General features: G+C 48.1%; 1 protein-coding gene across 4 annotated transcripts in view; it reads left to right on the top strand.

Annotated features, from left to right (window-relative positions):
- GATAD2B (GATA zinc finger domain containing 2B) overlaps positions 1-25,862 on the top strand; it is a 43,831-nt gene that overhangs the window by 7,665 nt on the left and 10,304 nt on the right. The window contains exons 1-5 of one of the 4 annotated variants that reach the window (XM_052796638.1): positions 7,628-7,769; positions 18,523-18,852; positions 24,341-24,470; positions 24,743-24,874; positions 25,230-25,361. In XM_052796638.1, the coding sequence (XP_052652598.1) occupies positions 18,524-18,852; positions 24,341-24,470; positions 24,743-24,874; positions 25,230-25,361 (723 nt within the window). In that variant the 5' untranslated portion in view covers positions 7,628-7,769; position 18,523. Of the gene's footprint in view, positions 1-7,627; positions 7,770-10,111; positions 10,131-13,573; positions 13,594-18,522; positions 18,853-24,340; positions 24,471-24,742; positions 24,875-25,229; positions 25,362-25,862 lie in introns of those variants that run through there. The other 3 variants (XM_052796640.1, XM_052796639.1, XM_052796637.1) reach the window with 3 other exon arrangements.

Genomic DNA, 25,862 nt, shown 5'->3' on the forward strand with positions numbered 1-25,862 from the left:
CTGACATGCCTCTCGTCAGAGACAAAATCTAACTCTCTTGCCCCAGAAATGTTCGCCCTGGTGAGGTGCTGTGGGGTGTAAGTCAGCTCCGGCTCCCCCGTCTCCTCTGGTCCGTGCAAGAAGCTTTCTCATTGACATCCCAGCACAAAGACTTGCAAAGCAAACGTGAGATCTCGCTCTGCGCCCTGGTATGGCATCGTCCCTTTGAGGAGCAGGGGAGATGTGAAGGGAGATGGATGACCTGAAATCCTCCTGCCTACGAGGTTTTTGTTGCTGACAAGTTCTGGGTTTAACAGTTTGCTTGTCTTTTTTTTCTTTTCCTGACTGCCTAACGCAGTTTGTAGGAGAAGAAAGATAATTAGCTTTAATGAATTATAAAACTTGTTTAGCTGCAGTGGGTCTTCATTTTTCCTTTTGTCTGCAGCAGAGTCACTGTTTGAGTAGAATAAAATTAACTTAGTCCCTGAAAAGACAAAAGAGCTGTAACTGCTTGCTGCTGAGGGAGGGAGGGGGCAGGACATTGTCTCAATGGCCCCATATGCTTTGCCATTCGTAATGTTTTGGGTTTTTTTTTGTCATCTGGAGTTTTAAATTTAAACACTTTGCCATTTAAAAATGGTTCTTTTATATATATATATATATATATATATATATATATATATAAAGTTTTGTTTTCCCAGTCAGTCACTGAGAGCTGTACGCATGTATCTAGAAACAAACTGTGTAAAGTTAATGAAACTCTGCAGCATCTTTACAAACATCTGCAGGTGTAGTCTCTCTGTCTGCACTCCAGCACTACCCGTGTTCAGTAAGGGACTGAGATACTGAATGGAAAACCTACTTGTCCTTTATGCTGTGTGACTTGCTATGTAATCATAGGGAATTTTAAGATTTATGCTGTAAAGTATTTGTTAAAGTTGGATCGCTGTCTTGATTAGGTGGCTGAGTGAAAGTCTGCACCAGGGCTCGGACTGGGGAGTAGCTGGAAATCTGGGCATTGGCTGAGCTGCTCCCAGTTTGCTCCCAGTTTAAATCCACCCTTTAGATGGTGGTTTGTAGCAATTACCTGGAGCGGGTGGCTGATGTGTGGGGTGTAGCCTGTGCAGGTGGAGATGCTGCTTCCTTATCTGGAACGAAACTATTTGCTCCTCAAGCACATCTATTAACACCCTGCACAGTCTGGCTTACCTTTGTCACCAGTCAAGAGATGCTGCTCTTTAGGTTTTTGGTTTTTAAAAGGGAATTTTGAGTGAAAGGAAATCAGACAGATGCAGACTTTCAGAGAGTTTCAAAATGGTTGCTTGGTAATAGTCCCTTGTTGTTGAATAAGTCCAAACCTAATGCATTTTCCCCTTCTATGAATCACTCCTTAACTTGCTTCTTATTGAAGTCCCTGATTCTAATTTAATCTTGGAGACCTGACAATTTTAAATACCTACTAGTGCGGTGTGAGTCCGATTTGACATTTCAATAGCTTATTGTTTTAGTCCCTGCAACAATTTCAACAAACCAGCGGCAGTGTGGAGAAAAGCGGCACTTTGGTGTCTGTGGTTGGAGCCTCTGCTCTCGATTCGGAGGCACCGGTTTAACCTAACACTGTGTGTTCAGTAGCCCTGGAACAACACATGTGTCTGCTGAAATAAAGATGCTAATAGACTTGGTTTTAAAGGAATGGCTTTAACGGAAGATCAGATCCTGAATTTGTTCAGCAATACCATTTTAAAATAACCTCTCTTCTGGGCTCAGCTGTATTTAGTCAGTGTGTCTGAGATTTGGATAAATCGAGGGAATGATGGGTTGGGAAGCTTGCTGCAAGCCACCAAGGATGTCTTAATAAATTGCTGGGCACCACATGGCAGTTTTGGGTGTTCCTGTCGGTGTGCTGGCGAGCCCATTTTCTTGATGGCTTGCAAATGGGGTTTGGTTGGACCACCAGCAGCCCCCGGGCTCCTTGCTTTCTCTTCCCTGCATGGAATTTTTTGTTGTTTTGCTCTCACCCTGGCATTTTTATGCTAATAGTACTTGCTTTGCTCTCATTTAGTCTGCTGCTCCGAAATATGGGGACCCAAAGTGCTGCTCGCTAGTTGTACGTTTCAGTGCTGAAAACAACTGGACTGGGAAGCGGGCAGCTGCTGGACATGGTTAGCTTCCCACGCTTCGTGGTGAGGATAGAAATAGGACTGCCGTCCATTCGCTTTCTGGTGGGATAGCACTGTGATGAAAATATCGCATTGCAGCTAGTTGGTGGTGTCATGGATGGTGACCTGTCTGTTAAAATTGCCATTAAAAGTGAGGGGAGCTAATCTTGGCACTGTACTGCAAAATTCAAAGGAGATCAGTCAAAGGACGGATCTGAGCCTTGGTTCTGTTGCATTTTAGAGAGAATTGATCCATTTCAGAGGGGTTAACCCCAGACCTGGACTGAACTTAGGTAGTGGGGTTATGCCAGTGGGGACTAGCCCATAGAAAATGAAGTAACTGTGGATTATGCTGAGGCAGTCCTGGTGGTCTTTTCCCGGTGAATGTTGTTCTGCTTCATGTGAGTTTGCTGGTGAAACCTTGTTAACTAGTTCCTTTGCCTTGAGATTAGCCAGCTTTGAAGTGGTATTGAATGGCAAATTAAAAAAAAAAAAAAAAATCATTTCTTTCCTCATGTAATTGTCTTCCAGTTTTACCAAAGTATTTTTCAAAGTACTTGTTAGTCTGAAGCTGTATTATGATGATGACGATCATCTGCTTGCTATTAGCCAATGAGAAGGAAGGAAAGAAAGTCCAAAAAACATTAAGAGGAGGGGATTTGATCCAGGAACCCTCTGTTTTGGAGAAGAGGCAGCTCGAATGACAGATATATAACCTAAGGACAGCGCAGGTGGGGAATAAGCAACAAGGGAAGAGATGAGTTCTGGTGAAACTCACCCTATTCCCATCGCTTGGTTTGCTGCAGAAAGCTGTCCCGGTTGGGTCCTGCTGTGTTGGAAATTGGTGTGCCCTGGCACAATGAAGAGCAGTAACAGTCCAGAGGACTGGGTTGTTTGGTTTTTTTTTTTGTTTGTTTTTTTTCCAGAAAAATGATTAGGAGAGATTTATTGTTCTTGGATGTGTTGATTTGAAATACCAGCAGCACAGATGCAAGTCTATTCTGATCGGCATTTTAGTCCTTTGGTTCCTCGTGGAGTCTCGCTTGGATATTCAACGCAGGCTTTAGGCAACACTGAGGAGCGATGCTGCTGGTGTCCCCATCCTTTAGTGCTACAGCGATGTTATTGCTGACTTTATTAGTATTCTTATATTTACACCACCAACAACTGTCTGTCATTGGATGTTTAGTTATGATTGAATTGAAAATTCAGTAGAAGTGTTGTAATTCAATCTGTTTCTCCTCCCCAATGACTATCGTGACGTTTACCGCTCTTTGGATTGTGGGCTTTCATCTTGTCATAACTTCATATAACAGATTTGTATATGAAATTAGCCTTCCTGCCATATTCACGCTGGGTGTTGAGAGTCTTCTGGGCTTAACCTCGTTACCAGCCTGTACCTTCAAACCTACCCTCTGCTCTTCATCTCTTACACCCTTCTGTGTGGTTCAATGTGATGGATTCATCACTTGTCCCCGGTGTCGGGAGCATTACCCAATTTTACTGCTTATTTTGGGGTTGTGGCACTGTCGTTGTTTCCTGGACCAATGTGCAGTGGTCAGATCATAGGCTAAATCTCACCCTGCCATTACTTGGGTGCCACGCTACATTAGTCCTTTAACAAGTGACTTTATAATTCAAACTTTCCAAATACTTCGTCCCAATAAATTAACTCGAGGCAATCGCATCCTACTTTCCTGGTCGGCTGCCTCTTTCTTACCTTCCTGATTAGTTACCTGGGAAAGCTTGAAGGTTTGCTGGCCTAGAGACCCTTGCCACCTGTCCTTTGTGTATTACATATAAGAATTGCCGTAAAAGTGTAAACGAAGAGAAGATGGGGACTTCTGGGCTAATCACCCAGCAGAGCTGACGGGAATCGGGAGAGATTTCTCAGCGATGGATCACCTGCAGATAATGAATTGGGTTCGGGAAACAGAGCTGCATAAAAGCAGCTATTGTTAGCACTTTTGCAGACTTTGTCAAAGGCCTTTTCATACTGCAAATAGAAGCACCCAGAGGATGGGTCCTTATGAAAGGACCCTAAAATTCAATTAAATGAACAGTCCAGTGATGTTTTACCAATACCTTTCCCCATCCTGGCCATAAAGATCTTTCAGAAGCCTTGCAACAGCGGGATAAAGGACAGGGCAGGAGGAGAGATGTAAGGCATCTTCAGCCACCCCTAATTTGTTGGAAACAGCTTAATCTCTGCTGAATCTCTGCACACCTTAAGACAAGGATGAAAGGTCTGGAGGAAGATGACAAGTGTGGAAAAAGCGTGAAACGGTCCTAAAAAAAAAATCAGAGAATGGAAATGTCTGAAGACAGAGCAAAGTGCTGAAGAAACTTTTTGCTGCGGTGGGCTGAAGTCATCGAGGTGAGATAAAGAAGTGTAGGAAGGAGGTTTCTCTAGAGGGAACCATTTGAGGTAGTGCAATCTTCTCCTTGATACCAGTTATGTTTCTCCATGACATGGTGAAGAGATTGCAAACTGCAAGGCTGGGCAGTGGTGCCTGGGGAGCTCCCTGTGGTGCCTGGGGAGGTGAATACCAGTGAGTACCAGTGAATACCAGTGTATGGGCTGGGGCTGCACTGAGCATCATACTGGGTGGACCCAGTGTCAGGGAACTGAATTTCAACTGCAAAGACCCACAGCCAAGGACATGTTGCTTAGGCATGAGTGTTGAGAGACAGTCAGCAAAAACATCTCAATTCTGGGTTTTAAATGAAGAGAGGGTCAACTTTGTCTGTAATCGAACACAAGCAGCGTTACATTAAAGGTAACGGCAGTCTGCAGAGGGAAAGGAAAACCGGTGCCGGGATGTTGGTGAGATGGCTGCCTCTGGCTCCAGCTGGACTTGAGAAGCATTTTCCAGGTATCACCATGTAGGTTTTTTTCCCAGGATTGAACAAATACTGTGAAAGATGAGTGTTTGCTCCCTGGGAGAAGCCACACTTGCCCATCTCTGTGCGGAGGGACCGTACCCACCAGTCATGACCACCAACCGCAGCACATTGGAGGCTGGGGGGTTTCTTCACACCGTATGGAAGAGAGGTTTCCTAATGTAATACCTTCTTTTTCCCCCAGAGACCCCAAACACATCATTTCTTCAAGCAGAACCTCAGGATTTCTGAAGACTTCTCAGCCATAATGTGCTTGGGCTTTCTCAAAAAATAGCAATTTCTTATCCTGTGCTTCTCTTCTTGGTTTTCTCGTGACCTGCCACTTGGTCTGCGCGTTTTCGGTGGACGCAGCCTGGAAATAAATCTTATTGGGGCCCAAACCACCACCTCATTAGTTTATAAATCTGTGGTAACTACCATGTAATTAAAGCCTAATTAGTTATTTCCCCCTTTGTAAACGAAATTGTTCCATTTTATCTAATAAAGGCAAACTCTGGTAGTACCAGTGCTTGGAGTGGCATTGAAACTCTGCTTAATTACCAGATTCTCTGCAGCCCATAGGTTGACTAATACATGATAGTTACTGGGTATTATAGATTACATGGTTATTTGTGCGCTGTGTAATAGCTTTATTTTTAGAAGATGCTTTGATAACACTTTCAGCATGTAAAACCAGTGAAACCTGTGTGCGCTATCTTGACAAAGATGTAATTTGTAAGTCGGTCACTTCTGCTTGCTCCACAAATAAATTAAGTGTAGTACTAATATTAATTATGTGCAAGGAGTCTCTCCAAATTGACACTAGTGCTCTTGTTAACCTTTGATTAGCACCATTTTGTGATTGGCAACCCAAAATGGAAGGTTCCCATTTTATTAGTTATTTCAGCTGCCCAGTCACCCCAACCATTTTCATCTGCACTGTTGAGACACCGATTCCTGTTCTGTGTTTGGCAAAGCTGGGTTTGTGCTGGGTTTTGAAGTCATCTCTTGGTTCACCAGCTCTGGAAAATGCTTGAACTGACTCGTTAATGGAAGGGGTTTAGACCAGACCGGTCCTAATAAAGGATGTAGTGTGGGGAGGTGGGTGACCCCTAGGTCTTTCCCTTTGGATAGGAACTTTAAATGGTAAAATGTATGGGACATACCTTGCGAAAAGGATACGGTCATTCAAAAAACCATCTGTTCCAAGCCTTTTAACCTATTTCTGGACATGTATCGGTAGACATTTGGGTAGCAGGGTAAGCGTTAGTAGCCCAGCTTTGCTTCGCTTTCACTTCAGGCTCTTCGTCTCTCAGGTTCTCCATTCTGGCTTGCAAAGACGGGAATGTTGGCTTTATTTCTGCTTTCAGCATAAAGAAACCAAATTCAATAATTCTGGTTTTATAAAAAGCTGATGGGCTCAGTGGAGCTGGACTAAGATGAATGTGAATCATTTCTATCCTTATTGCTTTTGGAGGAGCAGCTTGGTGTGGTGGACACTCAAAATGCACATTAATTCCTTAACGAGGCCTTAAACTTGTCACCATCATCCTTACTGCTGGTTCCTCCCACGTTTCATCTTTACCTGCTTGGTTCCACCTCTGGACTTCAGGGCATCCTTTTCTTCACCGCAGGGACCTGTGCTGGTGCTGCAGGGTGAGAAGCTGTGGGAATCAGTCATCTCTGAAATTTGGGTAAAACAGCTCAGCCTGAGGTTTGGTAGAGCCGCTCTCTGCTGGAGTCCGGTCTCAGGTGCCACGATGCCCTTGCCGCCAGCCAAAATCCTGCCATATCCTTCCTCTCCAGCAAAGGAGGGAAGATGAGATGCCAAACGCCCAGCTAGCATCTTCGAAACCATCCAGGTGTTTGAAACCAGGTGTCCGTGCCCAGTCCAGTCAGAGCTCCAGACCAGGCTCCACTGTCCCAAGGGAGTGGAGATGCCCTCCTCCTGTGAGCAGGGATGCGGTTGCCCATGCTGCCGATCCACCCTCATGCCACTGTCTGCTTCACCGGCATCCCTCGCATCTTTGCTGGGACCGGCATGCCGTGAGCCAGGCGATGGAGAGGGTGCTTTGACACCTACCTTGGGGTGCAGAGTATTTTTTATTATTTTTTGGGGGGTGGGGGCAGGAAGCAAAGCCCCGCATGTGCCGGCTCGGTGTGCAGAGTGTCGGGGGACCCGACTGTCATTTTCAGGAGCGAAACAGTTAAAATACCATCAGAGGAAAGGAGCTCTCATGAATGAAGACAAAGTTTGGCAAGGGGCCAGGGGCTGCTGGCGGCCGGGGGAGGGAGGGGGCGGCAGCCAACTGACTCTTATACCACAACCCACTTTAAAAAAAAAAAAAAAAAAAAAAAATTAAGAGATAATTCCATGTCCTGAGGTTACAAACCGGCTGCAACTGGTTTTTTTTTCTTTTTTTTTTTTCTCTTTTTCCCTGCCCCGCGAGGCATCATGGGTAAAAGTAAGCATCCCCCTTTTCTTTTGTTTAATATAACAGTACAGCGCATGATTGGCAGGGAAGTGCCCGTTTTGAGACAGGGTTTCTGCAGGTCCCTGGAGGGGGATGGCACGCGGGGCCGCCCATGCTCTTCCGAGAGGGCTCCTCTTAAAAAAAGCTTGGCTCTTCCTCGCCCTCCTCTCCCCCCTTCCTGCTCTGCTGTCCCCGCTCCCCGGCTCTCCTGTCCCCCCTTCTTTTCTCCCTAATTTTCTTGACAACTAGAGGAGGCAGCAGGAATATTGTACCTGTAAGTATTCTTTAGACTGTCCTTTTTTTATTTATTTTTTTTTTTTTAAACAGACAAAAGGCTCTTTATGGATTATCAGATCTGCTTTTTCTCTCTCTTTTTTTTTTTTTTTAACATGAGTTTGGCAGCTAAATGTAATGTCTTTACAGAATATTTTAAGGAGAAAACTAGCACTGTTGCTTGTATTTGCTGTTGGAGCGGTTCCCTTCCCCCTTCCCCCCCCTCCAAAAAACCCCCCACCTCTCTCCAGGCTCCTACCATTGCTATTCTGCTGGAATTACTAAATCCAACCCTCCCTGCACTACTGCTGCAAGGGAAGGCTGATTTTGGGTATTAAAAAAAAAAAAAAATTAATAAATTTTTTTTTTGTCTGTAGCGCTGATGGTTTGATGTAACAGCATCCCCCCCTCCCCCATCCCTTTTATTTTCTTTATTTTTTTTTTTCTCCACTTTTCATGTCAGCCCTGGCCCCGCTGTGCACGGAGGCCGCCAGCTGACGGGCGCGCGTGGCTCGCCGCCAGCGCGCAGGAGCGTGCGGCGCGCACAAAGGCAGGGCCTGCAGTCGAGGAAATCGCGGCGCGTTATATAAGGAAGCCTGCGTCATCCCTGGCTTGCTCAGCCTGACGGATGGGGAGGAGAGGTGGAGGAGGATGGAGGCAAACGCTCCCCTTTCCCCCTCTCCTTTAATAATAATAGTACTATTATTATATATATTTTTTTCTAACTGACCGGTTCATCAAGGGCGGGGAGCATTCTCCAGCTGGCAGGGCTGGCTTTCCCCAAAGCGTGCAGCCAAATTCCCCATGAAGTAGGAGAAGTGTTTTTATATTTTCTTTCCTCCCGTTGAGGGGCAAAAAGCAGCTTTTTTTAACTCTCCCCTCTCCCCATCTGCCACAACCTGAAAATGATTTTATGGGGTAAGGTGTATGGTCCGTTGCGCTGGATGTAGCAACCATGATTACCTCCTCCTCATAAATTAACTTTGCTAAAAATGCAAGCTTAGGAGGGGAAGATAGGAGAGGAAAAGAAGCACTTTTTCTGCCCACTGCCTGCTCCCTGCTGTTAGGTTCCTACCGTGCAAAACTTGACCTGGGGCTGCAAAACCCAGGGCTGCTCCGAGCTGGTCAGCGGCGATTTGGGGTCTTGGGGGGGCTGGGGTCGTGTTTCACGAGCTGTGCAATGCCCCCCACTGCAGCTATGGGCGTTTTATCCAGCGAGATGGAGTCGATTTGGAAGTTGCAATGTGTCTGTACCAACCATGGCACTTTTAGAATCATAGAATCATGGCCACATATTTTGTCCGTTCATTTATTAATTTGCTTTCTCGATGGGTTTGTCAGGGAAAGGTGAAGGAAGCTGGGTGGGGAGCGGGGCTGTCGGAGGGGGGGACCGGTGTCTCCCATCGCTCGGAGCTGGGGATGGGAAGGGGAAAGAGCAGAACTGTTTAACGAGTTTGCGCCGAAACGACTGTAAGAATTTATGGTCTGCTGCAACCAAGAGACAGCTCCCCGATCCTGTCGAAAACTAGCCTTACGGTTTGTCTTCTAAAATATTTTCTTTGTCTTATTTTTTAATTCCCTTCTCATGCATCTGAATGGCAGGGAGAAGCCTTGCTTAACCCCCCAATTTATGAATGACTCTCCTTTTACGCTCGGTGAATTTTTTTGAAGGCTCTGTCAGCTATTTTCTCTTTGTTAAGGCTGTATTTAGGACTGTGTGTTTCTTTAAAGCCTCGTGCACGTTCTGCTCTTGATAAAATCTCTGCGATAGGCCCTACATATTTTCTTTCTTACCTGCATAAAAATTCCTCCACAGGGCTGTAGCGTAGTATTTCTCTTTGCAGCTCACACAATAATCTGAGCCCAGAGTAGCATTTCTTGACAACTTAGAATCCACAGCATCAGGATTCAAAGAGCAGCATGTTTTTATTCGATAGTGCGGTGGTTTTTTTCTCCCTTTGCATCAGTGTTCTTGCAGATCTCTCTTCAGACTGCCGAGCCGTTAAGTCATAATTACCTTTTTAGGTTATTATCCTTTTTATAGTATTGTATGGAAATGCTCGTCTTGGGAGCCAGCCATTTTGTGTGTGCTGTGTTGAAATGCATTTTACGACGTAGATGTTGGTTTGTATTCAGCCTAGATGGAAGCGAAGACGTCGGAGCGGTGCATGTGCCGGGCTCTCAGCAGCCCCTAGACACATGATTTCATCCCATGGCGCTGGCGGGCTCCAGACGAGGAGCCAAACCTTGTGAAACCCATGGTTTGCCTACGGGCTCAGCGTGTTTTTAAGCATGCGAGGGGAATCGTGTGATTCAGGGGTGCAAAAGTGGCTTTTGAACAGCAGGACTGGAGCACATTCAGGTAAGTCGGACCTTGCCTTCTCAGCACATGTAAATACCATTTCTGCTTCCTGAGCCCAGCAGAACAGGGCTTTAAACAGCTCTTATTCCACCGACATAATAATTTTTAATAAATTACGGCCCGGCCCGGTTCCTGTTGTTTCAAGGGACCAAGATGGTGGCAGAGCTGCCTGGAGCGCCTTCGCTCTAACCTGGCCACAGCGCACAGGGACGGACATGCCGGTCAGGTGTTCAGTCCCTGCAAACATGACGGATCATGTGGGGATATTGGGGTTTGGATGCTGGATGCTGGTGCAGGTGCCTGAGTTGCTGAGTCCCTTCCGTGTGACTCTGTGTGTTATAAATGCATTTGTTCTGGTAATCCAGCCTGTTTGCTTTTTTGAACTAATGCAGCCCCAAATGTTTCCGAATTGCGCGTGAAGGTGCCCACTTCCCCTTGGGTTTTATTTCATGGGGTGGGTGGGGGGTACCCACTTCACTTCTGAAACTCTTGTCCCAGTGGGGCTTATTCCTGCTGGGGCAAAATCTGGTGTGAAGTCTAGGTTGAAGCTGGAAGCAACACTGAGCCGTGGATTTAGGCTGGGTCTGGCACTCAGGAGGTAGAAAGGTGGCTCTGTGACCATTAGCTTCCCTGGGTGCTTAGGGTCTGCTTGGATGGCTTGGAAGAATAAAAAATACTTGGTTGGAATTTACTGGTGATTGGTGTTACTGGCTATGTTTTGGTGGCTGAAGGATGTTGTCCTTCTAGTTGACGATGGTGACTGAAAACTGTTCTTGCCCGCCTGGGATGCGGGAGATGCTCTGCCCTCCTGGACCATGTCAAGTAGTCCATGTCGGTGTTGGAGATATTCCTGTACGTCTCTCCTTCCCTATCAGGCTGGGATAAAAAGCATCCTTCTCTTCTGCCAGCGCATCGTTAGGCTGTAGTGGTCCTTGCACACGGATGGACTGATGCTGCGCTTGGGAAGAGTAGAAGTTAATCTTTCTAGAAGATAGCCCTTCTCAAAAGGTTTAGGATGCTTCTGGTCTCCTGAAGCTGCTGCAGATGCCTGTCTGCCTGCGTTCGGTTCTTGCATCTTGGTGGATGGCACTGGCAGTTGTCTTTCACCGCTGCTCCCTACCCAAACTCTTCCGATAACCTTTGCAAAGGACTGTATGATCCCATTCCTCATCTGAGTATGACCAGTTTTCTTTTAATACAGCCACCTGCCTTCCTCCATAGGGCTCTGGTTCAGCGACCTGCTTGTCATGGGGAGGGATTTCTCTCCTATAGGTGCATCCATAAGCCTGTGTGCAGGAGACATGCACGTGCATGCTATCGCTCCTGCAAAATTTTTGGAGTCTGCAGTGCCTGACCATTGTGTGGTCATGCTGTAATCTGGAGCAGGGTCAGTAATATGCTGTCACAAACAGCCTGGCATTCTATCCCTGGAGATGAACTACCCTGAGTGACTTCCTTGCCACCAGTGTCATCCTTATTGCGAGCGTTGAGCATCCCAGCAGGCTTTATCAAACTACTGTGAGCTGGGGAGTCCTGTGAGGGCCCTGAACCAGGGAAGGGCTGAAAGATTTTCTTTTGGTGCTTCATCTTTCAAGAAGGTCTTGCCAGGCCAGCACTGCCTCCTCTGCTGCTCCGGGCTGGCTGATCGCAGCTGGTGTTACCCTGAAGCTGTGTTGCATTAAGCAGCAGGTACGGGCAGGGTTATAAAGGTGATGTCTTACCTGGTCGGTGAAGAAACAAGAACAGAAATAAACATGTGATCTGCACACGGAGCATGTCCCTTTGCTCTGGGCACCAGTACCTGGAGGAGCTGCACGGCCTGTGGTGCACGGTGTGTCCTTGCCCTTCTTCTCCTCCGTGAAGACAAGCGGCTCTGCGAGGAGCAGAGCAGGCACCAGGTCTGGTTTGTCCTTTTATTTTCCTTTCATGCTCCCTCAGAGGCAGGAACCCAGGTAGCTGCCTCAGCTTTGCCAGGGCTGCGAGCTGCCTCTGTGCAGCAGCTCCGCTCGTAGTAACTCCTTGTGCTGCTGGAGCAGAGATGAGTAAGGAAACTGGTTGTTACTGGGTGGGGTGGGACTGGGGAGACCTTGTGTCACTGGAGCCATGTGGCCGGGGGAAGATTTTCCTTTTAAGAAATGTCAGAGGAGATCTGTTGTAGAGTCTGTCTTGCCTCGGATGCTTGTGACGGCGGCCAGTATAAACAGCTTTGCAGGAAGGCAGGAGTAGGGTTGCCAGGAAGATTTTGGAGCATGCTGCAAAAAGTTTTAGCCCTGGCTAGTTCAGAGAGGAAGGAGGATCAGAGAACCCTCGTGGAGGATCAGAGATCCCTCATGCAGAGTCCAGAGCGGAGGAAAAGAGGAAACTTTGCTCTTGCCCAGCCAGGGATGGAGCGTTGGACTGTGTCCCATCTCTGCTGATCCACGCTTGGTGTGGTTGATGCTGCCCGGAGTGTGGGCGGCCGGAAAGCTCCAGCCTGGGAGCTGGAGGAAGCCTCCGGCAGCGGTGGCATGACTTCTGGATGTCATGGCCTTCACTTCAGGCGTCTCACTTGGACTCCTGTGAGAAAGGAGAAGTGTAGGTTGCACCTCTCGGTCTAGATAGTATCCACAGGCAGAAAGCGGAGGATTTCTGTCTGTTTTTTTCTGCATTTGTAGCCTCCCTCTTGGCTCCAGGGGAATCTTGCTGAGGGTCTGCTGGTTTCTTTTGTAAGATTTTTCCTTCTGCGTACTGGTGGTTCTCGGTTGGGCAGGTAGGATGGCGCATTATCTTGTGTTGCCTTTCAGCTTTGCTGTGTGTCAGCCTGTTAATTGCAACCCATCAATTAGTTCTGGAGGGTCTGAGTCCAGGAATAGCGGCTGGACGATGCAGTTGGTTGTATAGGAGTCGAAGACAAAAGTGTGAGTTAACACAATGGAGGAGCCCTAAAAGAAAGACAGGGGAGGGGTTGTAACCTCCTGGGGCTTCCCTGAATAAACTTAAGTTGAAATTAACTTCTGCTGATGCTGCCAAATTTTGGTTGCTTGGTCCCACATTCATCAGGTAAATCTCAGAAGGATATTTATCTGTACAGGCTGCGTGTTAAGAACCAGCTATATCTAGTCCCTAGATATACTTGCTTCTCCAGTATAATATTCATCTTTTTGGCTCAACTCACTTGTTCCAACTTTTAAAATAGTTGTGTTGGTTGTTTTTTTTCCTTGTGGGTGATGTATCAAATATAAATGGAAAATTGGGCTGCTGCTTTGTTTGTCTGGGAACAGCAAACCTGTCTTTCGAGCACCGGAGGAGTAGAACTGCCTAAAGCTAAAGGAATGTGTAGAGGAGCGCATGATGCTGAAGCTGATGACTGCCTTGCCCCTGACTGTGCTGAAGGCAGCATCGGCACATACGGGCACGGGGCTGCGATGCTCTTGTGTTTTCGCACAGAACAGCATGCCTGTGGGGATGTGAACCAAAAATGAAGGTGAGCCTGTAAACCAGTGGCACTGGAAATGCGTGGTTCCAACTGGAGGGACTGCAGAGGGGAGAGCTCTTGTGCTTATAAATTGGGAGGGGCTACGGGGACTGGCTGGTGCTGGGGTGGAGAAAGAGGTTTGGAGCTTGCCTGGGTGGTGGCGATGTTCGGCAGCTGCTGGAGTGTCAGATTTGGGGACCCAAAGTCTTTGGGAGGAGCGTCTGCACACCGAGCAACTGTGACTTGTCCATTATATTGGGTAATTACCGTCGGTAGAGAACAAGGGCGATGCTCCCATCACAGCTAGGTGCTGCCTGTTGTTCGGCTCAGCTGCAGAAGTTTTGCTGGGATTCCTAGAAGGCATTTTTCCTCCACCATCGGCTGGTACGGTCTCACTGATGATGCTGCGTTTCGTCTCTCGGACCGCCCTGCGTCGTGAGGGCTGAGCAGGGTGTCCCTTCTCTCCCTCTGGCCTCCTCCTCCCTGGGAGCCTCTTAAATGTTGGCTCTAAACTGACACAAGCTTTTTTTTTTTTTTTTTTAGTCAGGAAAGCTTTCTCACCTACAGAGCTGCAACTGGAGATAATTACAGTCTGTATCAAGTCAGAAACAAAACATGTTTTATAGCTCTCTTGTTTTCCCCTGGGGTATTTTGCCACCATTTGAGAATTTTGTTTCAAAAATTTTTTTTTTTTTTTTAATAAAGTTCCTTAGGGAAGTGAGAGGGAGAGCCTGCTTCCTGGGATGTGCCAGATCTCCAGGAGTGTTCTGCTGGAGGGAGGCAAGTCTGGAGGATCTGGTTTGTGATGCCGTGTTGGTGGAGATGTGCCATCATGCCTGTTGCCTCCTGTCCTTCAGGTGTGACTTGAGCACACCTGTATTGTCTGGTGCAGCTGGATGGCATCGCTCAGTGTGCATCCATTTAACATGGTCCTATTACTGTCTGATTAATGAGGTTGGTTTCTTCTGAAAAGTGGCTAAAATTCAGAGGGGGGGGAAAAATCTGCTTTCACTTAGTTTATAATCCTAGATTGCCGATAAAGAGGAGATGCTCCACAGCCGGTCCTCGTTCACGAGTCAAACCAGAGAGGTTTAATCTTTGCCCTTCGTTTGCGTTACTGTGACACAGAGCGGACTGGTACTGAAGTTCCTGTCTGACCTTCAGACTCACTGAATAGCCTGTGGTTGAAAGAATTCCTGCTCTTTTCTGCTATTTTTTGGCTGAAGTAGAGTGCTCTCCCCTGGCTTGCCCAGTTCTGCAGATGAGGTGCTCTGGAAATTCCCAGGGCTCCCAGTAAAGCTGCAGTTTTTCCCTTCGCCTTCCCCCTCCTCGCAGCTGAGTGTTAATGCTGAAGGGCCCCATTCAATAAAGAATCCGAAGCCTAATTTAATTTTTATTGAATCTGGCTGAAAGCGTGTGCTCCTTACCAAGCCTGGAAAGCTTCCTCTTGAAAGGATTAAATAGTTGTGTACCTGTTTCTGATAACAGTGCTTTTGATTTGTTTCTAGTACTGAAGCCACTCACGTTAAAGGGGAGGGCATTTTGAAACCCTTCAGATACCATCTACTCACATCTCTGCAAGCAGGGATTTCATTCATGGTCTGCTCAGTCCTTTCCTCCTGCAGCAAGTGCATGTGCTAAATGATGCTGCTGAAATCCCACTGACTGGTGGCTATCGATTCCTGGAGGCTGGTGTGTTGTTTCCTTGGTGTTTGTCGGCCAAGACCTTGATTTCCCACCCAGTGCGTTCCTCTTCTGTGTCCCGAGACGGTGTTTCCTGCTTGTCCCCCAGCTCTGTGCTAGCGGGTGACGGCAAAGCTGGAAAATCACAGGGATACTGTGATGCTCAGGGACGTGGTACCACTCTTGCGATGGAGCGAGATGGGTCCACGTAGGTGAGGGACACCCAAAAACCCACTTTGGTGATGGGACCGATAGGTCTCTGGGCTTCCTGCAGGGATGGGGAGACAGGAGGAGACCATCTGTCTTGCAAAGAGGCCAAGCAAAAGATTTGTTCTCCTTTTGTACCACCGCTGTCTCTCCTTTGTGGTCTCAGTGGTGGTGAACCTTGGCTGCTGCCGACTCCGTTGCTTGGCGCAGATCCTGCCGGTGCCTCTGTCGCTGGCTTTGTTTCATGCTCCGACTCTGATCGGAGCATGGTGATAACACTCATCACCTGTGTGCCTGCAGACGGGGCTTTACAGCTTCCTTCTGCTCACGGGTGTGCAGAGGCAGCCCAGCTCCAAATCAGCAGTTACTAGCAGGTAATTTCTTCTCTTTTCCCATGTAGCAGTTCAAAGGGACAGCGGCTACTATGGGTTTTTAAAGGAAACACACAACTCCACTCACGTTTCATGGCAGTGCTTTAGCTTGCTTAAATAACTGCCTGTAAAGGTGTATGGCTCAATCTGAAACCTCATGAGAGCCCAGCAACTCTCCCTTTGGGTATGTTGCTTTTTTTTGTCTGTGCCAGGTTTGCTGGATGTGGCACCTTGAGGTGCAGATGTCACCTTTCATATTTTTAAAACGGGCAAATTTTTACAATGTTCTGATGGTTTTCCTCGTGCAGGTACATCTCACTACCCTTCTGAAGGCCAGAAGATGACCATTGTGTGCTCAGGACGCCTGAACCTCCTTTGTGTGCTCCAGTATTGTTTTATTTTTCTGCTTGCCAGCAATATTACAGCTGTGTTTGTCTTGGTGTCAGAACACATGACATGAAATATCCATGTGCGTGAAGCAGCGCAAGGTTTTTGAGTACCAAGACGTAATTCAGTGAAATTGCTTCAGATTGCTTATCAGTCAAGGTGGCACCAGCTCTCCTATGCTTGGTGTGTGTTGTTCTGTTTTTTTTTTAAGTGATATATTCAGTTTATGTATTGTATCAATGTGGAGCTTGTTTCATACGGACAAAGCGGCTTCCCAGTAGGGAAGAACCTGCAGGATGACTTGACCGCACCGCGGGGTGGGTACCACTATCTAGGGATGCTTTTTTAACATATCCTCAAGCAAACACTGAAGCGGTGGCAGGTTAGAAAGTGCCTGTGCTCCCTCCCTGTGCATCAGCCTTTGTCTGCCAGGTATCTGGACTTCTCTCTCCTCCTCCTCCTCCTCCTCGCTTTCTTTCATCTCCCAAGAGTATGAAGTGGGGGAGACAGCCGTGGAGGCCCTTTCATGGCTGAGTTAATTGGAGCTCGGAGCTTTCCCAGCAGCCGGATCCAGACCGCAGCGCTGGGTGCGGTGAGGCTTCTCGCTATCCCATGGCGTCTTAAATAACGCACCGCCACTCACAGCTTCAATTTAACCTGGGGTCACTTCTTAGGGATGGGGGTGGAGAGCGGCATTTCATGTGTCTTCCTTGGCTTGCCTGTGCTTGCCTTTCTATATTTGGTTGCAGTAGACGTGTGTTTTCCTGCAGAGAGACTAGACTGTCAGGTAGAAAGAAGTCTAAGGTGCTCACCCTGGACGTGGCAGCCTCTTTGAGATCGGGCTGTGCCAGAGGCTTGGTCGGACTTTTTTTCTATTGCATTGCAGATGTGTGTTTGTTTTCTTGCTGCCTGCCATGACTGCAGCCCTTTTTTTAAGAGTAAAGTTTCTCTAGCATGGTTTATACCCTTGAAACCATATTGATGCTGTAGTTGAACTTGTGTGACAGCTGCACTTTGGAAGATGTGTAATTATAGGGGATTTATAACTGAGGCAGAACAACATTTTCCTGGTAGAAATTTGGCTTGGCAAAGGTTTATCTCGTGAGTGACTTAGAGCCAAGTTTAGGAAGCTCCACCTGAAGCGAGCGTGGAGGAGCAGAGGTGCCCGAGATTCGGCCACTTTGGCCTCATCTTTCAGCCTGTAGCACGTAGACCTTATTAACGAGCCCCTGCAAGCTGCTGGCGTGTGGAGCAAAAAAAGTTATCGGCGTTCTTGAGACAACTACATTTTAATTCTGACTTATTCCCCACTTGTTTGTCATCGTCCCTGGCCCTGGTCTGCGTGTCAGTAGGTAAAGATCTCACCGAGCTGGTCTTTCCTTTTTTCAGGTGGAGCTCCCTTGGCTTTTTTTTGTTGTAGCTAGTTTCTTATCAGCCTGGGAGCAGAGAGATGGGTTTGGGATGGGCTCTTCGGCTTCTTCCTCTTTTTACTGCATCTGTTTGCCACGGGGCATTTCTGCACCTGGAGGAGAGGCAGGGGAAGATGGAGAGGGAGCATAGGTGGGGATGGTTCTGCATGTGCCTTCAACCTTTGAGTGAGAAGGTGCCTTGCATTCCTCTAGAGGATTTGATTGAGTGAGAAGGTCCTCGCATTGCTGACTAACAGGGCAACTTCGCCCAAGAGCGTAGAAAGAGCAGGAAAAACCGCATGGTAGGAGATTTTCTGTATTTTGGAAGCTTGCTACCAAACTTGGCGTGCTGTGGCATTCGTACTGATAGCAGGGGGCTCAAACCATGCTTTGGGTCCCCTCAAAAAACAGAAGTCCATGGCATGAAGCCTGCAAACGAAGCCTTACAAAAACTAAGGCTGGGCACCTGTAGTGCGAGAAGGAGCTGAGCTGCCCTCATGTCCCTGGATGACTCGAGTGTTTTCCAGCTCCCCTTTCTAGTAAATCTTGTTGAATCACAGCCGGCAGTGTTTTAATGCCGAACGAGGGATTGTGCCCTCATTCTCAAGGGTTTCAGGGTGCTCTTGCCCTTCAGGTGCGTGCGGTTCCTTCTGCTTGGGAAACTCCCCGCCTGGCTGGTTTTAGGATCGGGACTAAAAGCGTGCAGCACTGCTGCCAGCAGGTCACTGCATGCAGGCGCGTGGGAGGTTGGTGCACCCCGAGGGGGGAGGCTGGGTTTGGAGGTCCCCGCCAGCCCCGGGGGAGTTAAGCCGGGTCTGCCGCAGCCGTTTTCTGTTTGCTGTGATACTGATTGTGCCCTTGTGTCAACCTCTGTCCTGCAGGATGGACAGAATGACGGAAGATGCTCTGCGCCTGAACCTCTTGAAACGGAGCTTGGACCAAGCAGATGATCGGGATGATGTCCTGGCAAAGAGATTGAAAATGGAAGGACATGAGGCGATGGAGCGCCTGAAGATGCTGGCACTGCTGAAGAGGAAGGACCTCTCGGGCATTGAGGTGCCCCACGAGCTCCCAGTGAAACAGGATGGTGTGAAAGTCTATGAAGAAAAGCTGAATGGGAGCCTTAGGCCCCATGGGGATGGCAGGACTGCAGGGAGGCCAGGGAAGGAAAACATTAACGATGAGCCAGTGGATATGAGCGCAAGGAGAAGGTAGGTGCCAAATGACTAGAGTCTGTAGCTTGCCTGTTGTTAATCCTGTGCTCTGCCAGATGTGAGAACCCAAGTCAGAAATTAAGTCAACATTCTGTGGGCCTGGGGGAGTCTTCCTGGTGTCTGCGAGGTCCCTTTGGCTGAATGCCGAGGAGCAGAGCCTGCTCTCCCAGTAGAGTTTCTCTGGAAGGCATTCAGCACTATTCTTTCATTGTTTTTGCTTCTGCTGCCCTTCTTATTCCACCCCAAAACCAGATGGATTTTGTTTCTTCCTCCCTCCATATGTTTAGTATTATAAGCTACAACCGTTGGGTGGCTGGCAGAGCAGACCCTGCCAGTGCACATGAAGGAGGAGGGCGTCCCCTCCAGCCAGGACTTTTTATTAGCACCTACAAAAGTGGCAGCAGAAGTCCTTTATTCAGCTGGAGGCCAGATCTGATGCAAGTGGCACAGACAGTCGCTCTCAAACCTGACCGTGGCCAGGCTAGTGCCTCTGTGAGGAAGAAGTAAACGTTTTTTCCTGCTGAGCCTAAGACTGCTTGTGAGAAGCAGTTGCCTGAGCAATCAAATGCTGGTGAGCTGTGTCTGTTTTCCAGGAGAAGTTCCTCATGCTCTCTGTATGTGCAGTACCCACACACCTGATTTTTATCATTGGTGAACTCCTGCAACTCGATTTCCGTGGCCAGCACCTGCAGCCAGGTTCTGCATGGGGGAGTTGGAGTGAGAGGTCACATGTGAGAGCCTGTCCCATGTGCTGCACAGCACTGGTGCATCCTGCCTCTGTTCTTGTTTCAGCTTTCTTGGGAGGGAGAAGGAAACAAACGTTAACAATTTTGATTTTTGGCTTGATTTGGATACTGAGCCAGAATGGGCTTGGCAAACAGGCTGAGGAGCAGAATGGGGGAGTCCTGTTTAAAGTAGGTACAAAGTGCTGAGAACTTCCCTTGATATTTTGGTGGATGAAAGGCTGGACCCGAGCCGCTAATGTGCACTGGCAGCCCAACAAGCCAACCGTCTCCTGGGCTACATCACTAGCAGCATGGCCGGCAGGTTGAGGGAGGGGATTCTGCTCCGCTCTGGTGAGACCTCCCTGGAGCTCTGCGCCCAGCTCGGCGGTCCTCAGTGCAAGAAAGACATGGAGTTGTCCGGGCGGGTCTGGAGGGGGAACACAAAAATGATCGGAGGGCTGGAACACCTCTGCTATGTAGAGAGGCTGAGAGAAGAGAAGGCTCTGGGGAGACCTCACTGTGGCCTTTTGATACTTACAAGAAAGATGGGGACAGACTTTTTAGTAGGGCCTGTAGTGATAGGACAAGGGGTGATTGTTTTAAACTAAAAGAGGGGAGATTCAGACCAGATGTCAGGAAGAAATGCTTTATGCTACAGGTGGTGAGGCACTGGCCCAGGTTGCCCAGAGAGGTGGTCGATGCCCCATGGTTGGACACATTCGAGGTCGGGTTGGACAGGGCTCTGAGCAACCTGATTGAGTGGGAGATGTCCCTGCTCACTGCAGGGGTGTCAGACTAGGTGACCTTTAAAGGTCCCTTCCAACCCAAACCATTCTGTGATTCTATGTTTTCTTGGTGCTTCAGATGAATGACTGCACCTTGCTCAGGAAGCAGGTATCTGCAGTTGAAGTGTGTTTGAAGAAGGCGGTGGTAATTCCTATGCAAAGCTGCAGCCTGCAACGACAGGAGCTGCATTTGCAGGCCTGGAGATAGGTGCCGGTGTCCCAACTGGTTGAGTATGTCTTTGCGTGTGGACATATGGGAAGTTTGGTTGCTTCAGCAGGAAGGTCTGAGGGCAGGGTGAGCCCTCTTTGTGACAGGGTGCATGTTGCCAGTGTTGTGTGTTCTCACTCTCCCTGTTCATCGAGTAACCAGGATCGTGATTCAGCAAAACTGAGATTGTTTTGTCTTCGTGGATGCGTCATATCAGGGCTGGTTTTTGTTGGTGGTGGCTTTTGGATAATGAGGGGGTGCTGCCTATGCTTCTGGGGGCTGCTGTCCCAGCAGGGGCTGGTGAGCAGGTGATGGATGGGGGATATGAAGGCAGGGGATCTCAACGTTTCAAGCCCCTTCTGGGTGCCATCAGTATAGTAAATATTATAAAGATTAATGCCTTCATAGGCACTTGCTTATCTGTCACACCCCGGCTTGCAGAGCATCAGAAGTGGTGAACAGATCTGGAGTGCCAGAGGTTGAAAGGAGAAAACCACCTGGATTATTTTTGTTTAATGACAATATATGTGGCTTAAATCTGCCTGGTCACCTCTGCTGCTGGTTCAGCCTCCCGTAAAATCTGAAGAACTGCATGCAGTGGGGCAGAGATGTTACTGTTGTGCACCACAGGGTTTTATCTGTGCTCATGGGAGCATTCAGGTACAAGCAACACCCTTTGTAGATGCCCAGGGTTTACTTGTGTCCTGCTCCGAGTGCATCATTGGGGTGTTGCACCTCTGAAAAGTGCAGTTCTCCCAAAAAGCTCTGTGGGTGAGACAACACAGGTAATACTCAGCTGCTTGGCAAATGGGTTTAAGCTCTCGAGGTGTTAAATGCTGTAGGAATAACCGTGGCTCTGGGTAAGTTACTGTGCACGTCGTCTTCTCCCCAAAGAGCTGGCAGGTGAGCATTGGGCACTGTGGAGGGCTGCATGCTCAGCTGAGTTGCTTGAATATTGTGCAAGACGTGGGGAATCCAGTTAGGTACCAGCACTGGATGCAGATGCTTGAATCACTAACTGTGATTGAAAAGAAATCAGCCCTAAAAGAGGTAGAAAAATTCTGCTATGAGTTTTGAAATAATTGAGAGTGAAAAATGTTTCTAGCAAGAGAAATAAGGCTAAGGGGTGTTTAACTTTCCTAACCAGCTGATAAGGGGTCAGTAAGCTGGAGTTTGCTTGGGAACGTGCTCCATGTCTTCGGACCTCTGCCTGCCTCTTGTGCTGTTGGCATAGCACTTCTTCCAGTAGTTTTGTTGTAATTATGCTCTTCTCTTGACAAAAGTAAATAAAACAACCCTGACATATTCAGCAATTCTTTGCAGATGGCCCTGTTTTCCCCTGTCTGGTTTTGACACTGGCTTTGCTTTTTTCCCCTCAATGGAATGTAAATAAAACAGCCTGGACGTATCTGGATGCTTGTGAAAAATAATCACCAGCAGCCGTAATGACAGCCCTTGTTTAGGAAAATCCTGAACCAAAATCCAATACTTTATTACTCCGGGTGTGCCTGATATGTGGCCAAGGATGCGAGAGGAGCAAGAAAACCTGTTGTCCTCAATGCCTGATTGCCTTCAGTCCTTCTAGTCCAAGAGTTCGGGATGCTGTTACTCAAAGCAAGCACATCCAGAGACTTGCAGCAAAATAAGGGACTTGGTTTTGGTGCCTGTGGGGTCCGTGTGAGCAGCCCTGATGCTGATGGGGGAAGGGACCCTCTGCCAAAGCCTGCTTTATTTTTAACATGCAGTCCTGCGCATATCAGAGAGTCCTTATCCAAACACTTGGTCATCACGGTATTTGTTGACATATGAAACTCCGTTTGGGGGATGGTAGCTGCGAGTTGACCCAGGATACCTGCTTTGTTGCAAGGACGTGTTTATTCCAGAGCGGTTTTGTGTATAGACATGCCCTAACTGATAGTTTGGAGATAGGCACCTTGGGTAGCTTGCAGCAGAAGCCAGATAAAATGCCGTGGGAGGGCGATGGGCTGCTCAAGAGCTTTGAAGACTCACCCAAAAGCAGCTCTTGCTCTTGGCCAGCTAATTATAAAACTCCTCGGATGCAGGTTGGTTTGCCTGGACAGGCTTGGGCTGACTTTCTCTCGATAGGATGCTCTGGACCTTCTCTGCCGACTATACTGCAGGGACAGACCACAAACTCAGCCCCAGCTCGAAACCCTCCTGCCACTGGCAACCTGAGAAACCTCCTTCTCTGCTTTGGAGAAGGAGCAGCAGCTGGAAAACCCCTGGTTTGGGTCCTGCACGGAGTGTCTGTGGGGTGCTGGAAGGAGACCTGCAAGAACAGGATATCTGTTGATCAGCGGATACCATGTTCATGTGATGCCTTAAATGTGTGATGGCCCACAAAGATGCTATTGAAGGCTCTGAAATAACGCACCCACAAATACCACGCAGAGCCGTGTCCTGGTGCTTTTGGGTGCAGCTGAGAGCTTTCACAGCTTTGATTTCTTTTTTTTTTTTTTTTTTTTGATGGTTTGGAGCAATGCTGCTGGGGGCATTTCTCCAGCTGAAGAGTGACCTGCGAACTCCGTGATCGATGGGGCTCGCTGTGGATGTGCAACAGCTGGAGAAGGGGACAGCTACGCAGCACTAGTGCTTTGAAATGCCCCCGAAAGCAGCTGTAACATTTGGGAGATGAAGCTTTCAAAGGCAAAACCCCCTGCGAGCCAGTGTCCCACTCCGAGCATCCTCTCTGGATCCACTGTCCCCGGAGTGGCCGAGCCTTGGAGCTGGGATTTGGCTCTGTGCTTCCTCCTGGGTGTTCAAAGCTAAAAGTTTCGGATACGATAGTCTGTGCATCTCCTTACCCCCGCACCTTACACCAGAGACCTTCCAGTGAGTTCGAGAGCGATAAGTCTGTCTGCCTCGGTGGCAGTGTGCCTGGCACTTTTATAACTGTGGTGCTTGTCCTTCTTCACACTGGACTATCTAGCATTTTTCCAAGGCTCTCCAAGCACCATTACATTAAATTGGTGATAGCAAAGGACTTTTATTAGTGTCTCCTTACTTTGAATGATGCCAGCACGAATAATGCGGTGCTTGGATACTGCCAGATTATAACATCGATTTTTTTTTTTTTTTTAAATATATATTTTTTTTCCCAGTGGCGGGCTGTTGCCATTGCTGCTCCTTTCATTTACTGATTTTTTAGGTCATGGTTCAATTGGATCTTACGACTCTATGCAGGGTATTTATTCAGATTTTCTTTTATGAAGTGACCTTTTAAAATAGATTTGTATTGAGATAGGCTTGGAGTATTTACATTTCTGTTAACTGGGGGGGCTTAGTCCGTTCTCATCTCCAACATCGTGGTGATCTTCCTGAGTAAGTATGAACAATAGCAGGCTGGAGTATCTACCCCTGTTCCCTCTCATCTCAGCACCTGGCTACAGTTGTGTCTCCCTATTTAGTTACTATATTGCTCATTATTAACACCTGACTGGTCCTCTCACGGATAGGGTTTGCATCACATGTTTGCTTACGTTGTGCTTAGAACAACCCACCTTTCACCCTGGTGAAGAAAATGTTTTTGAACAAGTCTTTTCCCTTCTGCGAGCAGAGGATAATTCTGTCCTAAAACCAGCGGTCCACTCCCGTTCATTGGCTCTGCAGGTGTAGAGAGCAGTGCTGAGCTCCGGTTCGCATCCGTGGTGGAGGGGGGTTTGTTCCGCACCCAGATTTGCTGCCTATGTCCCAGTGCTGAGGCTCAGTCTTTTTTTTTTTTTTTCTTTCTCCCTTCTGTTACACAGTGACCAGGACAGGGGACGATTAACCCCTTCGCCAGATATAATTGTCCTCTCCGATAATGAGGCATCCAGTCCCCGTTCCAGCTCTCGTATGGAGGAAAGACTTAAGGCAGCAAATCTTGAAATGTTTAAGGTAAGGGGTTTCTTGGCTGTCCCAGGTGGCTGCTCCAGTGGGGAGCCGTTCTGCTGCAGGAGGTTTCTGCTTTTCCAAAGGATTTGGGAGCTAAGGGGATTTCTGAGCAATGCGGTAACTTCTGGGCGTTAGCAATCCAGCTCTTGCATCCTTGGTTATCCTTGGTACAAATTCTTCCTTGTGTTAAAGCTTCCTCATGCTCTCTTGCCACCGAGGCATAGGTAGCAGGTTTCAGCTGTTTGAGTTTTGACTGATCTTCTGCCTCTTTGCAGGGTAAAAGCATAGAGGAGCGACAGCAGCTGATCAAGCAGCTTCGGGATGAGCTACGGCTGGAGGAGGCCAGGCTTGTGTTGCTGAAGAAACTGAGGCAAAGTCAGCTGCAAAAGGAGAACGTGGTACAGAAGGTGAAGCTCTGAGTAGCATGGTTTGGGTCTGGGTGGGATAAGGGGAAGGTGCTTGGCCTCGCAGAAGCCTGTTAGCAGGCAAACACTGAAGACTTGCTCTGCTCTTGGACCTTCCTTTACTCCACATTTGACCTCCTGTGTGATATTTCTTACCAAAGTGTGTCTGTAGCAAATCCACAGCCCATCCTACCTAGCATGCTGCCCTCAGGGCCAGCTGAGAAGATAAATCTATGCAGCTCTGAAGTATTAGTATTTGATGTAGCATCGATGAGGCTTGGCTCGTGTCGGGTCTGTCAATGGATTTCCTTTCCAAGCACCATGCACTGATGCCAGTTCTCATTTTCTCTCAATCTAGACTCCAGTTGTCCAGAATGCGGCATCTATTGTCCAGCCATCTCCTGCTCACGTGGGACAGCAGGGGCTGTCCAAGCTTCCCTCCAGGCCTGGAGCTCAGGGGGTTGAGCCTCAGAACTTAAGGACATTACAGGTGAGCCTTCCTGACACCTGTTTTCTGTGCAAAAGACTATAATTTTGTTTGGTGCACACGCAACGCTGCACATTTGTCTCTGCCCAACTGAGATGCTTTTTCCAAGAGGCAGATAAATGCTGGCAGTTCCCAGCACCGTGAGTCGAACAGTCTGGTGTCCCACAACTGGTCTGGGAAGTCTCTCTGCAGGCGAGGTCATCTCTGAAGCTGATCAGTGGAGACTGAGCTATCCCCATAACACTTCATGCCTGTCCCAGCACTTGGCCCCTTGCATGATGTGCGTGGGGAGGTCTGGGTCCTCTGCTGCTTCAGAAGTGGCAGATTTTTCTGCAGGGAGGTCTGGAGGTCAGTCCAGCTGACAATTTGCATCGTGTGAGGTGGAAGGAGCTGACTTTAGATGTGGTGGCCCTGAAGAAAGTTGTCTGCTGCTTGGGTAATGCAAGTTCTGGGGCTGCAGGGAGAAAACTGCTCATTTGCACGTACCCGCAGGAATTGCCAGTC

The sequence above is a fragment of the Harpia harpyja genome, chromosome 9 (genome assembly GCF_026419915.1).
Source record: "Harpia harpyja isolate bHarHar1 chromosome 9, bHarHar1 primary haplotype, whole genome shotgun sequence".
NCBI classification, from domain to species: domain Eukaryota; kingdom Metazoa; phylum Chordata; class Aves; order Accipitriformes; family Accipitridae; genus Harpia; species Harpia harpyja.